This window comes from Python bivittatus, unplaced genomic scaffold (genome assembly GCF_059951505.1).
Source record: "Python bivittatus isolate LINGU-HERP-01145 unplaced genomic scaffold, Pbiv_v1 ctg000410_np1212, whole genome shotgun sequence".
NCBI lineage: Eukaryota > Metazoa > Chordata > Lepidosauria > Squamata > Pythonidae > Python > Python bivittatus.
The window spans coordinates 16,248,913-16,266,599 of NW_028277067.1; the positions used below are offsets into that span (position 1 = coordinate 16,248,913).

General features: G+C 37.3%; 2 protein-coding genes across 2 annotated transcripts; both read left to right on the forward strand.

Annotated features, from left to right (window-relative positions):
- The first annotated feature begins 626 nt into the window (after positions 1 to 626).
- On the forward strand, positions 627 to 1,574 carry LOC148215478 (olfactory receptor 5G3-like). The gene has a single exon (XM_088143296.1). It carries the CDS (start codon positions 627 to 629, stop codon positions 1,572 to 1,574), a length of 948 nt encoding a protein of 315 aa, XP_087999422.1.
- Positions 1,575 to 13,390: 11,816 nt separating this feature from the next.
- On the forward strand, positions 13,391 to 14,362 carry LOC112543087 (olfactory receptor 5G3-like). The gene has a single exon (XM_088143297.1). The coding sequence runs from the start codon at positions 13,391 to 13,393 to the stop codon at positions 14,360 to 14,362; it is 972 nt and encodes a 323-aa protein (XP_087999423.1).
- Positions 14,363 to 17,687: the final 3,325 nt, after the last annotated feature.

Here is a 17,687-nt window from a genome sequence, read left to right on the forward strand (position 1 = left end):
AATTGTCTTTTGGGATTAAGTTAAGGGTGACAACATTGAAATGCTTCAGAAAACTAGAAGATCAGCAGCAAATCTCCCTGGATCACTTATTTTAAGAGCTTAGGGATAACCTTTTACAGAAAATTATTTGTATAGTGGGTTATGTACACAGAGTGCCCTCATTTCCTGCAAGAATTTGGAGAAACAGGCAAGCTGATTCCTAGGACGTCTATGAAATTGAGAGTAACTTGTGGCAAGTAAGATCCACCCTGAGAAACTGCTACACATATGGAGAGTCTTTTTAAAGATCATTATATATTTTTTAGATCAATAGAATATAAGATGGGCTCCAATTAATCCATTATGGTATAATCTGGCTCTCTATGATTTGTGAATTTATTCCATGTGTGATTTATGAGTTAGTGCTGTGATCTAAAAGAAGGGGTATAGGACACTGTGATTTGCTATAACAAAAATTGGTTTTTATTTATTTGTTACATACATACATACATACATACATACATACATACATACATACATAGACATACAGAGAGAGACGGAGTCAGAGGAAAAGAGTGTTTCAATGTTTTGGATTTAAACATGTCTTTTTTAAAAATGTATTCTAGAGACTTTCATGGATGAAGGAAATGTCAGATGCGGAAAAAGGAAACCAGACAGCCATTAGAGAATTCATCCTTCTGGGTTTGGAGACTTTCCCAGAGCTGCAGCTTCTTCTGTTCTGGTTCTTCCTGGTGATTTATCTGATGACGATAACTGGAAACCTTCTAATCCTTCTGCTAGTTGTGGTAAACCAGCATCTTCATATCCCAATGTATTTTTTCTTGGCAAATTTGTCTTGGCTGGACGCTTGCTATAGCTCTACCATCTTGCCAAAACTGTTGGCCAATTTGTTGACTGGTGATAGAACTATTACTATATGTGGATGCCTAGCCCAATGTCATTTATTTGGACTTTGTGCAGCTATAGAGACCTATCTTTTATCTGCAATGTCTTATGACCGCTATTTGGCAATTTGCAGACCTTTGCTCTATGCTTCTATTATGAACACAAAATTCTGTTTCCAGCTTATGGCTGCTACATGGATAAATAGTTTGATATTTAATGCCATTCTGATGGCTCTCATGGATCCATTACCTTTCTGTGGCTCTAATGTCATAGACCATTATTTTTGTGACTTTCTTCCACTGGAGAAATTGTCCTGTAGTGACAGAAATCTTCTTGAACCCATTGCTTTCTTCATGACTGTTATTTTCACAATTGCCCCATTTCTACTGACCCTCATCTCTTATATGTGCATTATTGGTACCATCATCAAAATCAAATCCACCTTTGGGAGGCAAAAAGCCTTTTCAACCTGCTCTTCTCATCTCATGGTCGTTTGCCTCTATTATGGCACATTAATCATTGTCTATGTGTTGCCAGACACACCTACTCTGAGACATCTCAGTAAAACCTTCTCCATTTTCTATACAGTGATGCCACCTTTGGTCAATCCCCTCATCTATACTTTAAGAAACAAAGAAGTTCATAAAGCCCTAAGACAACTTTACAGCAAAGTGATAATTCTGGGTTAAAGGAATCCAAAACCATCAGCTGGTCTTTAATTGATTAGCCGGTCACTAGGTGTCAAAGTTGTGTCTCAATAATAGATTTCTCTTCTATTTAGTTGTTAGAGAAGAGGATTCTGAATAGGATCATGGTGGGAATACCTCTAGGTAGCACTCCATACCAGGACTGAAATGTGCTGACCTCCAGCTTTTTCTGCCCATTCTTTGTTTGTACTGCATGAATTTGCATGATGAATATTTTGATTATGGCTACTAGGAAGTAGAAAGTTGTATGCAATCTCATATGTCTTTATTTATATCTGTGTTTTTCAATGTGTTTTCATACAATGATGTACTCTGGATATTTTATATAAGTGTAAGAACTGGTTCAGTATGATTGTTGTGATTTTTAAAAAAATATTCTGTCCAATCATAACATGTTTTTTATCATAATTTTTCTTTTCTTTTTTCTTACATCTGTCATATACATTCTGAAGATAAAGTCGAAGGTGCAAACTTCATATATATTTGGTCCTGAAGAGAATTTCAAACTTAGAACTGTAATAATTTTGAAGCATAATTCACAACCACTTTATCTCAGAAATACAGGCGTATTAATGTGGCTCATAGAGCATTTTAATATAACTGTTAGACAGAAAGATCTTTTTTTTTAAAGTTCAAGTGAACCTCTCCTTCTAGATTTGGTATGAAAGGCCAAGGAGAAAGGGTCGTTCATGCTGAACACAATAACAGAAAAAATAATTTCTCACTTTGTATAACATAACAGATCATGGGCCACATTTACTATAGGATCCTTCTTAGCTTTTCATTTTTTACATCAACATGAGATTGATTTAATTCTTGTTGATTTTTTCCTTAATGTATTTTCAGATAGATAAATAATGCTTTAAAACATCATTGCTAGCACTCAAAATGGGTAATCTTGGAATAATTTGGTCTTATATTGCATTATTCACTCTTTAAAAACAACAGCAGGTACTAACATTATACCTTTGTCTCAGAAAATAAGTTATTATGAATAATATAAACTTTATGTAAAAGAACAAAGCTTAGGGTATAACTGCTTTCAGTTTAAAGATGTATATCATGAAGACTCCTCTTCCATGCTTTATGACAGAATAACTGAATTTATGGGATCCCATTTGATCCTTCCATCCAGTTTGATATAGAATCTTTTGATTTTGGAAACCAAAGATTACCATGCTTATTATGTTTCCATTTCTTCCCGTACTACATGTAGATAGAGTGTTAATCAGAATATTATGGGGTTCCTTGCATGGGTATTCATGGAGATGGAAGAGGGGTCATGATCAAACATGCACAATGAAGTTGTGACTTAGTACTTGCGTCAGACATTGGAATGCAAGTATATACTGAAGGTTATTTGCATGACAAAGTCACAGTGCTCATGTCGTTTTGACATCACAGTTTGTTATACTGCTAGTTCTTTGTTAAAATTTTCTCTGAAATAAAATGCTATTTTAGTACCTCCTTTTTTAGGAATGAAGGCCTTCATAGGTTCCTTTTCATATTGGATTATCCTGTCACCAATCTTATCAATCTTTAATGCAAATTTATTAAATCCATGTTCTAAAATTCAATATTCCATATTAGACTCTGCTCAGTTTCAGTTTTCCTTAATATCAAGAACTGCAGCATTTCATGGTCAATTTTCACCAATGTTCCTGCTAACTCCTCTTCATCAGCTAGATTTTCCCTCCTGATTGATCAAAGATAGTTGATTCTCTTTTCAGCATGTCAGAATTTTCAGAAACTATAAATTTCCTGGATAAGTTGTATTTGTCAGAGTTTATCTCCAATTATACAGACCAGTCAATGGTGTTTTTAACTGCAGAATCTTCTGTATTCATCTTAAATTCTGTTTTGTGAAGGCCCATCAGTACATAGTCTTCCTTTCCCCCCACTTTCCCCTGTTCTTAGGCATTCAAGTTAGGAACACACCTGCTCTCAAATTAGAGACATGTTTTAAGGCCTACTTCTTATGCTCTCCCACTGAACACCATGGTAAAACTTCAGTTGGCTCTCCCTGTTCATTTGCTCAGTTGGCTTACTCCGTGGCTTCTTACTACCTTATATACATTCCTCATGCTCTGCAGTAGTCTCTGCTTACCCTGTAGAAGCAGGCAGTGACTCACAATGGATAATCATCAGCAAGCATGTGTTAGAGTTGTGAGAGATAATCACATACTTACAGCTGCAGCACCGGGGATATCCATGAAAAAAGGACAAAGTCCACTGGATTATTTGGAGAGTAAACCACCATTGGAACAAGCTGAGGACTGCATTTGATGTTAGAATTTACAAACTGTTAAAAACTTGAGGATAAAAGAAAGACTAAAGCAGAAAATAAGAAATAAGTGAAGAGGAATTTGCTTGGTAGAAAAAAAAAATTGTGCAAGCCTTTCCAGGTGAGGCATGGAGAGATTGCCATTAACAACATGCACTGGCACAATTGGAAACTCTCTCTTGGGGAAAATGGTGAGAGTGAAATCTGGGAGTGAGGATGATAGGAAGTAGGGGGTGTGATTGTATGAGATGCTGAGAGAGTGCAATTGCATGAGTGATTGAAGAAGCTTTGTTAGAGCAGTCTAAGAAGTTACAGTAGTTACGAATGATATATTGAAAGGATTTTATTATTTATATTTCAATTCTTTCCCCTATTCTGCTACATTGTCATCCTTGATAGATTGAGAAGAAAGTGGAATCTCAGAGGAAGGGGAGGAATGTTGGAAAGAAAGAACCCATCAAAGTATTAAGGGAGATATTGTGGCAGACAGGATGGAGCACAGTTTGGTAAGGATATGGATATCCTTCTTTCAGTTCTTACTTACACCTATTTTGTCTTTACTGGATATGAGGAATGAACCTTCAGAATACTCTAGATTTCAGCTGATGCTAATAAACATGTAACCTGTCTGTAATAATGCCACCCTCATTTGTGATTTAATCATGGATGATACAGCAGATCTGACATGCCTTACTGAAACCCAGTTGAGTAAAGAGGATTTTGCTTTATGTGTCCATCTGGATATCAGGTGCTTCATCAGCTATAACTCCAGAGTAGAGGTGAGAAAAGTGGTAACTATCATATAGAAGAACTGCTGTTGGATTGGTGAGATGAATTTGCTCAGCAGTTGGAGGATAACATTGCTTGAACGCATGCAGAAATGGGTGCTACCTGAACAGGTCCAGTTGATGTGATGGACGCATCACCTTGCTTAGATATGTGGGATCAGTTTTTGCTTGTGAGTCCTGGGGAAGTGGACAGAGTACTTTGTGCTATAAGCCCACCATCCTGTTGACTGCATCATTGTCCTTCCTGGCTAGATAAATTAACCAAGGTAGTGAGGGGAAACCAGGTGTGTGAGATGGTAAATGTAACTATGGGAAAAGGGTGCTTCTCATTAGGCTTGAGAGATGCTGCTGCACCACTTTAAGAAATCAGCACTCAACCCTCAACCCAGATATTCTGGGTGACTAACACCCAATGCTCAATTTCACCATTTTTTTGGCAAGGTAATAAAGAAGATTGTGGTCAAGAGTCCTGGAGTAAACAAATTATCTGGACCCTTATCAGTCAGAATTCAGTTTGGCTTATGATATCAAAACTGTATTGGTTGCAACTCCTGGTCTTGTTTGACTTGTCAGCAGACTTCACTATTATTGACCATAGTGCCCTTGTGGACAAGCTGCAAAGACAGGAAATCAGGGGCACTTTGCTTCAGTGGTTCTTCTCCTTCCAGAGTAGCCAGTTTCAGTTGGTAGTGTGGGTTGGGAGAAATTGAATCCCTGGTTACTCAATTATGGATTAAAGCAGGGCTCAGTTGTTTCCTTCCTACTATTTAATATCTGCATGGAACCACTGAGTGAGGACACATGTGGATGTTTAACAGTTACATGAAGCCACTGGGTGGGGTCATCAGTATGCTGATGATTCTTAGTTATACTGTACATCTCTGCCCTGAGTGAATCAAATCATGCTGTTGAGGTGGTTTCTCAGTGTCTGGAAGCTGTAGGGGCCTGGATGGGCAAAAAATGGGTTCAATTCAACTTTGGCAACACTGAGTGACTCTGGGTTTTAGAGTCTCCTGTAATCTTGTACAATTAGTGTACAAACTGTAGATGTGCTAAAGCCCTCCTAGCCACGGCTGCCACCTGTTCCTCAGTAACTGAATGTCCAGAAGAATTTCCAAATCATGCAACAGTTCTGTTTGGGAACAGGTGTCAGCCATGGCTAAGACGGCTTTAGCACACCTACAATTTGTGTACCAGTTGTACCTGTTCCTGGACTGGGATGCACTGCTCATTATTATGTATGCCTTGGTCACCACCAAGTAGATTATTGCAATGAGTTCTACATGAGGCTGACCCAGAAGAGCATCTGGAAGTTGCAGATGGTCCCAAATGTTATGGTGTGAGCAGTTATGGACACATCTCAGTTCACACATGTTATGTCTCTATTCCACAAGGTGTCCTGGCTCCCAGTGAATTTCCAGGTGCAATTCAAATGCTGGTTATCACCTATAAAACCTTTCATGGAATAGAGCGTGCTATTTGCAAGACTGCCTTTCTCTGATTGAAATTTATCTGCTTGAAATTGGGCTCTGGGAAGGCTGCATGTAGCCTTGGGAAGGCCTCATGAGGATTTGGGAAAGCCACACATGGCCAGCAACTGCTTCATGAAGGTCAGGCCCGGCATGCCTCATGAGCAGTGGGAGGAAGAAGACGGAAAAGGTCAGCTGGGGGTGGCAGGGGCAGCAGGGGTGGTGGAGTGCAGGGTGGTGGGGGTGGCAGGGGCAGCAGAGGCCAGGGTGGCCAAAAGGGCAGAGATGGGGGAGATAGGTGGTTGGGGGAGTTGAAGTGGACCCTGAAGCTTAAATGCAGATGGACTGCCAAGCACCCGAATGTTGATCACATGACTGTGGGGGGCACTGCAATGGCCATAACTTTGAGGACTGGTTATAAATACCATTTGTTCAGCACTATCATAACTGTGGTCACTGAACGAATGGTTGTTAAGTGAGGACTACCTGTACAGTGGTACCTCTACATACGAATGCCCCTACTTACAAAATTTTTGAGATACGACCAGCTCCCGCCCCAAAAATTTACCTCGATGTGCGAACTCCACCTTGAGGTACGGCCATTTTTCCACCCTGACACGTGGTCCGCAGCCATTTTTCCGTCCTGACATGTGGTCTGCGGCCATTTTTCTGCCCCTGACATGTGGTCCGTGGGCGTTTTTCTGCCCTCCCACGCGGCGCGTGGGCGTTTTGCCGCCCCACTGCGCCCCTGGCATGCAACGCGTGGGTGCTTTTTTGCCCCTGACGCGTGGCGCGCGGGCATTTTGCTGCCCTGCCGTGCGGTGCGCGGGTGCTTTTCCACCCCTGATGCGCGGTGCGCGGGCGTTTTGCCGCCCTGCCATGTGGTGTGCGGGCGTTCTGCCGCCCCGCCGTGCGGCACGCAGGCGCTTTTCCGCCCCGCCGTGCGGTGCGCGGGCGTTTTGCTGCCCTGCCGTGCGCGGGCATTTTGCCGCCCCGCCGCATGGCGTGCGGGCGCTTTTCCGCCCCTGATGCGTGGTCCGCGGATGCCAGAACGGATTAGCGGTAATTACATTGAACCTTATGGGAAAATTTGCTTCGGGGTGCGACCAAATTCGGCGGGCGAAACGGATTAACCGTATTTACATTGAACCTTATGGGAAAATTTACCTCGACTTGCGACCAACTTGACTTGCGATCAGAGTCACAGAACGGATTAAGTTCGTAAGTAGAGGTACCACTGTATTTCCACTCTCTCCAAAATGAACACAGCTTTGGTAGAGCTAAAGAAAACCCCATGAAAAATTATCAGAAGGTGACCTTGGATGCATGGAGAATGGCTGATTTACACTAAGGAGAAGATAAGATAAACGGACTTGAAGAATGTAGTAAAGAATTAGACTTCATAATTTAATTTAATTCCATTCAATTTAATATGGGCACCCACTCTGGAAGACTCTGAGTGGCTTACAAAATCCACTAAAAAAAACAGTTAAAGCCCACAAAAAAAGGCAGCCTGGACTAAAATGACTAAAACAACAAACAATACAAACAATACAAAAAACAATACGTCAGGAGCTCGACCAATAAATCACTCCCATGTTAACCCCAGGCCTGGGAACAGAGCCAGGTTTTAAGGACTTTTGGGATCCCAGGAGAGTACGTACCATCCGAATCTCTGGGGAGGTGCTGTTGCAGAGGGTGGGGGGTCCACTACAGAGAAGGCACTCTTGCTGGGTCCTGCAGAATGGCAGCATTTGAAAATAGTTAAAGACTATTTGGATAGATAAATAATAAAATAGAAAACAAGATATTTAATATTTAATAGGCATAGGCAAGGCTGGGGATGGGGAATTAAGAGTTCAGTACTGCATTCACACATCCCATTTTAGATTGAAAAGAGGACTATTAAATCCTTTGTGAGCACTGGTCACTTTCACTTTAAGAGGGTCTGGGAGGATGATATTGGGGTGGGGAGTAGATGGGAATTAGGGGGATGGGATGAAGAAGGGACAGTGCAGATAAAAGGTAGGATTAAGTTAAACGATTTCTCTATAATTTACTCCAATTTATTGAACCATCTGCTTGCTCAAAAGATGGATACATGTTTTGTAGTGTTGTTGGAATGTTTTATTTATGGAAGTGAATGTACATTGGAGAAATATAAAGTTAAAATGATTGAACCATGCAAAATAGTAACTTTAAATGTTAGGGAAATGGGAGATTTAAATATTGATGTAGGAATACTAATGCAAATACAGGGACTTACTGATATTGGGGAAACTTTTCTTTGTTTTTCAAGGAAAGGGGAAGGGGAAGGGGAAGGGGAAGGGGAAGGGGAAGGGGAAGGGGAAGGGGAAGGAAAGGAAAGGAAAGGAAAGGAAAGGAGGCACTAAGTTTTAGATTGGGGCTTAGATTACAATGTAAAAGGGTGACTTTTCAATCATATCTTATTGTTGCTGATTGATGACACAACATTTCAGTGAAGATTCCAAGGAGAAATAAGGAAGTTTCTCATTTGTAGAAAATTCTGAATGATAAATAAGAAAATTCCAAGAGAATGATAAGAAATTTTTTTTAAAACGTATTACCTAGCTCTCATGGCCTGGTAGCACAAAATATTTTTCTTTTCTGGGCAGGCATACTTATTTAGGTAAATTAACGGTTGCAGTTCTTGTCTTTTCCCTGGGAGAGGGGTGACTAATGAACAAATGAAGACTGTCTGCAAAGAGGTTGGAAAAAGTCAAGATGCTGGCTGTAACGGTTCAATTGGTTGAGCCTTCTCCCCCCAGAGGTTAGATTGGCTCCATCCCTCTTGATGTTCCGGAAGTTTCTCAAGACCCTATTATGTCACTAGGCCTGGGGGTCCCAAGAATTGGTGATATGCTTAGATGGCTCCAGTACTAAGGTGGATGTACTCATTCTCTCCATGCCTGGGGTTTATATATTCTAATTTGAATAATATTTAATTTTAATACTGATTTTTTATATTTTTATATGATTGTTTTATATATGCATTGTTTTAGATGATTATTGTACACTCTCCCAGAGTCACTTCCAGTGAGATGGATGGCCATATAAATTTGATAGATAGATAGATAGATAGATAGATAGATAGATAGATAGATAGATAGATAGATAAATAGACAGACAGACAGACAGACAGACAGACAGATAGACAGACAGACAGACAGACAGACAGACAGACAGACAGACAGACAGATAGATAGATAGATAGATAGATAGATAGATAGATAGATAGATAGATAGATAAATAGAAGCCCTGTACAATTTTTTAGTCTGTCATGTAACACAAAAAGAAGCAGGGCTACTGTCTTGAATTTTTTCACCTATCATAGATAACCTAGAACAAACAGCCTTCATCTTCATCTTCACCATCCAATATCCAGAATTATGTCAGAAGATACAATAGTTTATTGTTATTATCCCTGCATGAGTGACCCAATAGACTCTTGTGATGAATTCCTTGAAAAAGATTTCAAATGGCTTGACAAGTTAGTGAGCTCTACACAAGGAGCCATCCAAGGAGCCAATATTAATATGGGATCTCCTCTGGGATTCATAATCCTGTTGCAAGAGAATACTAGAAAATCACTAGCAAATCTCCCAAGATTAATTATTTTAAATGTTTATGGAAGGTATTTTAGAACCTGTCTCATAGCAGAAAATGTTTAAAATTTGTCCAGAGTACAATTTCTTCAGCAACCATTTTGAGAAATAGTGGTACTATTAGAACATCTATAACCATGACAGTTATTTCTTGCAGGTAAATTCTAATTTCAGGTACTATTATATAGTTTGGAAGGATTCTTTCATGGCATTCTTTTGCATAAAACATTGATGATTTCACAGATTGTACTAAGCTGTAACGTGTTTTCATTTTGGTTCAACATAATCTGGGAGGGGCCATTTTGTGGTGAGTAAATCATGATTTATGTATGAGCCCAGCCATTCTGATTTATTCAACAATCCATTTTAAAATAAAGCATGCATTTGAGTCATTCATAAATCCAGACCAGATATTAATTTAAAGAGTTTGGGACAGAAACTAAATTTTTCTCTTTAGCTCATTTTTGAAAGCCTATACATATTATGGTCTTGTCCTTTGGGAAAAGTAACCTTCTTGAAACTTGCAAAGGGAGATCTCTCACAGATGATCCTGGAATGCTATGTATTATGAACCCTTGGTTCTCTTGAATTAATACAATAATGTAATTTGCAGAACGAGTTGATTAAAGAGTGAATAAAGTAAATCATTTCTTCTTCATACAAGATTAGAGTCTCATCTTGTTTGATTCCTGCAAAAAGTTGGACCATTGCTTATGGTGATTATCACACATAGACAAGACAGTTAACATAAGACTGAGTACTTGTCAACTTTTTAGTTAAATATATAAAACAATACCTATTAATTACTATCATTATTACTTTTTAGTCCCTACAGGCAAGATTTTTGGAAGTGGTTTGCCATTGCCTACTTCTTAGAGCTGAGGGAGAGTGACTGGCACAAGGTCACCCAGATGGCTTTGTATCTAAGGTGGGACTAGAAGTCACAATCTCCTGGTTTCTAGGCTGGTGCCTTAACCACTACAACAAACATGCCTTAGACTTCTCTGAGGAGCTTCCAAAATGTTTTCTTTTATGTCATTTTTAGGATAAGTCACAGCCAATTTGTTGCTATCCTGTTTCATGAGTTACAAGTACAGGAGGTCAGACTTAGGTAAGAGGTCATTATGGAATGCAAGAGTTCTAGAAGAACAGGCAAGCTTACTTCAGAAGCTGAAGTTCCATGCAGACAAATCCAACATCCAGGAATTAGCCTTAACCACTGCACCAAACTGAATCTCATTAATTTGTATGGTAAATCTTAAATTTGTCTTGGTTAGGAAGAATTGCTGCAGGAAAAAACAACATTTTATCAAGATTAAACTTTATTTCCAATGATTCAAGTTGTTAATGAAAATAAGATAGTAAATGACTGGCATAGACAAGTTACGTCATATGTGGTCTAACAAATGACCAAGCAATAAATACAAGGATTTGCAAAGTTCAAAAGAATAAAGTGGCCTAAAGACTTCAAATTTCAATTTTACTATTATACCAACTGCTTAACATGGACTTCAGAATGGATTATATCTTTATAGTCCTATTACCTTTAGAGAATGGGTGGATCTTCCACAGGGGCTGCATAGATACATTTGGGTTGATATACACAGAGATAAACCATTTTTAAGAGATTATCTGATATTAAACAATTTATTGAATATCTGGGATAAATATAGGAAAGAATGTTGAGACTTCTCCCCTCTTGTTTCCTTGCTGAATGTCTACTTTTATGATGAAGAAAGAACTAAGTAATTTGCTAAAGAGAGACGATAATTTGTTTAGATTACAAGAGTTTATTATTAACAGGAGAAAATTAAGATCTTTTGAGTCTTTTGGTACACAGTGCTTTCTCACACTCATTTGGTTACAATATTCTCAGATATACAGCACAGCAACAAGAGAACTGAGGAAACGAGGGAATATTGATAAATTTGTCTGAATTTGAAAATCTTATAATTTACTGTATAATACCAAACATCTACTGGGTACAATTTATAAACTATTAGTGAAATATGATTCAGAAATCTGAACAGGTCAGATGGATGCAAAACCTGAATAGAGTTTTAGAGATGGAACAGCGGAAATTTCAGTGGAAAAAACTTAAGTTCACCCTGAACATTATATTTAGAGAGACTTGGTATAAGATGTTTTATCTCTGGTATGTTACTCCAGTCATGACTACTGAAATGAACAACTGTTCTCCCAAAAGCTGGGAATGCAACCAACAGATTGGGTCTTTCTTCCATATGTGGTGGCAACGTTGCAAAGCTCAGCAGTACTGGAAATGAATTCATCATAGGATGGAACAAATTTTAAAAGTTGTATTTCCATTTCAACCTGAGATATTTTTATTAAACTTCATCAAACCACATATTCCTTTAAAATATACTGAACAGCATCATGTATGATCACAGCTGCAAGAATTTTACATGCTTTTTATTTTCCTCTTAATTGATTTCAATTGTGCTAACCAAATGTTTTTTATAGTTCAATAGAGACATGTCTTGAGTAGAAATTGGATATGAAATGTCTTATAGTATCCTAAGTTGTTAATGGTGTATTAGAATATGTTCGCCATCTAATATTTTAGATCTGCTGGTTTTTAGGGATTAATGAATCATCCATCCATAATTTATTGTTTATATTCTTTTTCTTTTTCCTTTCCTCACTATGTTTTCTATACTCCTTTCAATGTGTATTTGTATCAGCATTATTTCTTCTTCTTTTCTTGAAATCGTAATGATAATAATAAAATAAATAGTTGATGAAAACTGATGATTCTAAAAATAATTTGGATGGTTGACATGCCAGGTTTTTTTTAAGTGTACCAACTGTTACATATTTTAACTGGTGCACTATAAAATATATAAGAAAATGTTATCTCACTCTTGCCACATTTTATAGCATATGTAACTTTGCTGCATTCTTTTTCTATGTATGTATGTAATAAGTAGAATTAAGTAAAATGGGAATGTGTGGTTCAGTGTCTTAGTCAGACTGGTAATGTAGAAGATCTTAGGCATGTTAAGTCCAGGATCTTCTTTCCTTAGGCAGTTTATCGCTCAAGAATTTTATCTTCTGGTTGATTTTAAACCACCTTTAATAAGACTAAATAAATGAGATACATTTTGAAAAAACAGAATGGGATGTGAGGTATGGAAAGACAACCAAATGCACAGACCTTTTCTACCTACTGAAGGCAATAACCATAACCAATATTTAGATGTAAATTTTTAGGAACAGGATCCCAATGTTGTAGAATTAGTTATTTTGCCTTGGAATCATAGCTAAACACATTTTAGAAAACAATAGAGGATTGAAAGAAGATATATTTTGGAGGGGCATGAGAAAGGGTAAAGATTAAGCCCCTGAGCTATCCTGCAAAGGTCTCATGATTTATATATATCATCTCTTCTACAAAACAGGTAAGATAAAAATGGGCCATTCTGTTTTTAGCTATATTATTCTAGCTAAATCTATTCTTCCTGGTATATGATTGGACATTAGTTATCCATGTTCTCCAGATATTTTAGACATACTGTAGTGAGAGAGAGAAAATGAGTGCTTCAGAAATTTGCATTTGAAATTGTCTCCTTTTTCTTATATATTCTAGATTTGATGTGACATTTCATGATGCCAGATACAGAAAAAGGAAATCAGACAGGAATTACAGAATTCATCCTTCTGGGTTTTGGGACTTTCCCTAAGGGGCAGCTTCTTCTTTTCTGGTTTTTCTTGGTGATTTATCTGATGACACTAACTGGAAACCTCCTCATCTTTCTGCTAGTTGTGGCTGATCAGCACCTTCACACCCCAATGTACTTCTTCCTGGGACATTTGTCTTCTCTGGATGCTTGCTATAGCTCTACCATCTTGCCAAAGCTGTTGGCTAGCCTGCTGACTAGTGAGAGAACCATTACCATGCATGGATGCCTAGCCCAATATTATTTCTTTGGGCTTTGTGCAGGTACAGAAACCTATCTTTTGGCTGCCATGTCTTATGACCGCTATTTGGCAATTTGTAAGCCTTTGCTCTATGCTTCTGCTATGAATAGGAAATTCTGTTTCCAGCTTATTGCTGGGACATGTGTAAATAGTTTAACATTTAATATAATGCTAGTGGGTCTCCTGGCTCAGTTATCCTTCTGTGGCCCTAATATCATAGACCATTATTTTTGTGACTTCCATCCGCTGAAGAAACTGTCCTGTAGTGATACGAGTCTCCTTGAAATCTTCATGTTTTTCCTAAGCTTTATTTTTGCAATTCCTCCCTTTCTGTTGACCCTCATCTCTTATATCTGCATCATTGGCACCATCATCAAAATCAAATCTACCACTGGAAGGCAAAAAGCTTTTTCAACCTGCTCCTCTCATCTCATGGTAGTTTGTCTCTATTATGGCACATTAATCATTGTCTATATGTTGCCAGATTCCCCCACTCTGAGACATCTCAATAAAATATTCTCCATTTTCTACACAGTGATGACACCTTTGGTCAATCCCCTCATCTATACTTTGAGAAACAAAGAAATTCATAAAGCCCTAAGACGAATTTTTAATAAAATGGTAATTTTCAAGCAAAGTTATCTGAAACTATTAATCTGACTTTAATTCATTAACTAGTCACTTAGAGTGGAAGTGTGTATCAATAATGGATTTCTCTTTTATTTAGCTGAAATTGCTGAGGATTGGGATTGGGATTGTGAAACTCTTTGCCAGCTCTTTTTGCTCATTTTTTGTTTTGGTTCCAGGAATTTGCATGATGATTTCCTTTAGAAGAGGCACTTGATTTGGAAAGATATTGATTATGGCTACTAGGAAGTAACAGGTTGTCTGTAATCTCTTATCTGTTTTGTAAAATTTATGTCTGTTGTTTTCAATGTGCTTTCATACTACAATGTGGTCTGGATGGCTTTTCAGTTTGATTGACCAATAGGAGATGATTGGTTTGGTATAATACAGTATATAGTATATTATTATATATACTATGACATGTCATCATTTTTTTTCATTTTTCTTTTATCTGTATAGCTATTCTTAAGATAAGAATCAGATATAAATGTGGTGTATATTGGATGATGAAAAGATATTCCATACTTAATTTGTAAGCAGTGAGTAGTCTTGAAGTATAATTAACAGTAGCATTGTGCCAGCAATACAAAAATTATGTGGCTCATATTGCAATACATGGTATAACTGCTGGAGATTTCCTTCCTTCCTTCCTTCCTTCCTTCCTTCCTTCCTTCCTTCCTTCCTTCCTTCCTTCCTTCCTTCCTTCCTTCCTTCCTTCCTTCCTTCCTTCCTTCCTTCCTTCTAAAAAAATGTGAATTACTTCTCTGGTTTTTCCCAAAAGGCCAAGGAGAAGGATGGGTTCATACTGAACATAACACCAGAAAGAGCAATGTCTTACTTTGCATAATATGACTTATTATATGGGGCATATTTGTCATGGGATCATCCTCATCTTTCAATTTTTTAGCATTGCAATGTTAAATCAACACGAGGTAACTTTAATTCTTTTGCAATTTAGTTAGAAGTGCCATAAATGTTCCCTTAATATATTTTTGGCTAGTTAAACAATGCTTTAAAATATCACTGCTAAAACTTCAATTTAGTAATCTTGGAGTTCTTCTGTTTTTTTTTTTTTTTTAATGTTTTTTTTTATTTTTACAACAAACACAAAACAAACATGAACAAACAAAAACATAAAAAGGCATAAAAAAGTATCTTCCATTTTATACCGTGTGTCAACCAGTTAAACTCGTTGGTGCCCCTTTCATAATCTTAAATTCTCATATCATCTATTCAAAATATACTTGTATACTTATCAATTAACAATCATTAATCATTCATAGCTAATCTATAAAATCATATATTACAAAAAATTTTAACTTTCAATAGGATTAGTAATACATTTCCATCTATCTATTATATGTGTATATATATAATAATTAATATCAAATTTCTATTATAAAATTTCTTAATCTATTACATTACTATATTTTCTCATCTAATCATTAATAAAAGCAAATCCCGTGTCATATAAAATTACTTATCTTCTTACTCTAGTTTCAAATCTCAGTTTAACTCATCTCTGCACATTCCATAATTTTCAATAACTTCCTCCTGCATAAGTACTTTTTAATTTTTCCAATTCTTAAGAGTTACAGTTCTAACCAATATCAGTTACAATATCAATTACAGTTCTAACCAAGTTACAGTTCTAACCAGATTCTTCACTACATGTTATACAATTTTTAACTATATATCTCAGATTTATACTTTATTCCAGCGCTTGCATAATTTTGAGTTCACCCTTTTCATTCAATATCCCAAGATATCTAACTGTTCATCCCTTTTTCTATATTATTGGATAAGAGAAAGCAATAATAAATGTCCTTTTGAACATTCTGCTTTTGGAAGCTTCTGTCAGTTCCATCATTGTTGTATTCCCCTGATTTTTTCTTTAAACATCTCCAGTAGTTTCTTTCAATATTGTTTTACTTCTTCTTTTTGTGCATTCTCTTAGTACAATTTTCCATTATGATCTTGTATAATCTTTTTCTCACCCTCAGTGCCAAGAACAAATCTGTCTCTTCATTTATCAGTTGATTAACCCTTTTAATTCTCAGTTTATAGGCCTCACAATAATCCTGTTTAATGTTTCTGGTTTCTTGTACTATTTCTTCCTTTTCCAATGATCCCGGTTTATATTTAATTAAGTCCATTTTAGCTTTAATATCTTTTTTTCTTTTTTTTTCTTTTTTTTTTGAGAATTTCTGCAGCTCTTCTTCCAATTTTTTATAGTCATCCTCAATAGTTTAAAGATCTTTTTCTGCATTGTGTTTCTCGTATAGTCTATTATCTTGATAAACCTTCATTGAGTCAAAGGATTCTTTATCTTTGTTCTTGCCAAAAATAAGAGAAAAAAAGAAGCAAAAGGAGAAAAAAAAAAAAAGGAAAAATAAAAAGAAAAGGAAAAGAAGGGAAAGGCTAAGCCTCTTTAAAAAAAAAAATCCATCTGGGGGGGGTAATAGAGAGCAAAACAGAGCTTCTAGCAGAAAAAAGAGCTACTGCCACTAATCAAGGCTCTTGTGACTAGCTCAAACTTTCCATCTTAATATTTTCATAATCGCTTTCAACTCCACTTTCTTGTTTATAGTTACGGATGGCACCTGTATAAACATGCACATCCCACTATCTTTTTAGAAAGCACAGAGTCCTTGAGCGTGCGTCACAATAAAAAAAGAAAGCACTAAATCGAGCCTCTAGATGGCAGTGCAACTTTCTTTCATTTACTTTCTCTTAACTCCACTTTCCCCATTTCAAAGTCAAAAAAATATAAATTTCTTATAACAATAAAGAAATCTTAGTAAAAAAAAAAAAGGCTTAAAATAAAGAGTTATTGAATATTAAAAAAAGAAAGCCAATCCAGTTAAAAATATATATTTTTTTAAAAGAAAAACATCTTATCAATTCCACTAAAAAGGGAAAGTTGAAAAGAAAAATTTTCTCCCCCTTCTTTTTTTTTAATAGGGTTCAATCTCGCCGCTTAATCCACTTTTCTTCACTTTTAAAAATCTCTTTAAGTTACTTAAGGTGTTCTCTAAGAATAGTTGAATAGTAAAAGTCCATCTCACCCAGTTGACACCCCTCTCTTCCATCTTCCTTTGGAGCTGTCCCGGCTTTCGCAGCCATTTTTGGCTGCCTCTCCTCCGCCGGCTTCAAGAGCTTCTCCTGGGATCGATCTGGGACTTGCGGCGTCCCTGAGATCCGCGGGACGCGCCCTTTGCGTTCGCCATCTCTACGGGACGGCTTAGGTCCATCGGGACCGTCCGGGGGAGGAGATATCAGCTGCGATCCTGGGAGCCCAGGATCGCCCGCCGTATCGCCGCGACGCCAGCTCCGCCCTCCTCGGAGTTCTTCTGTT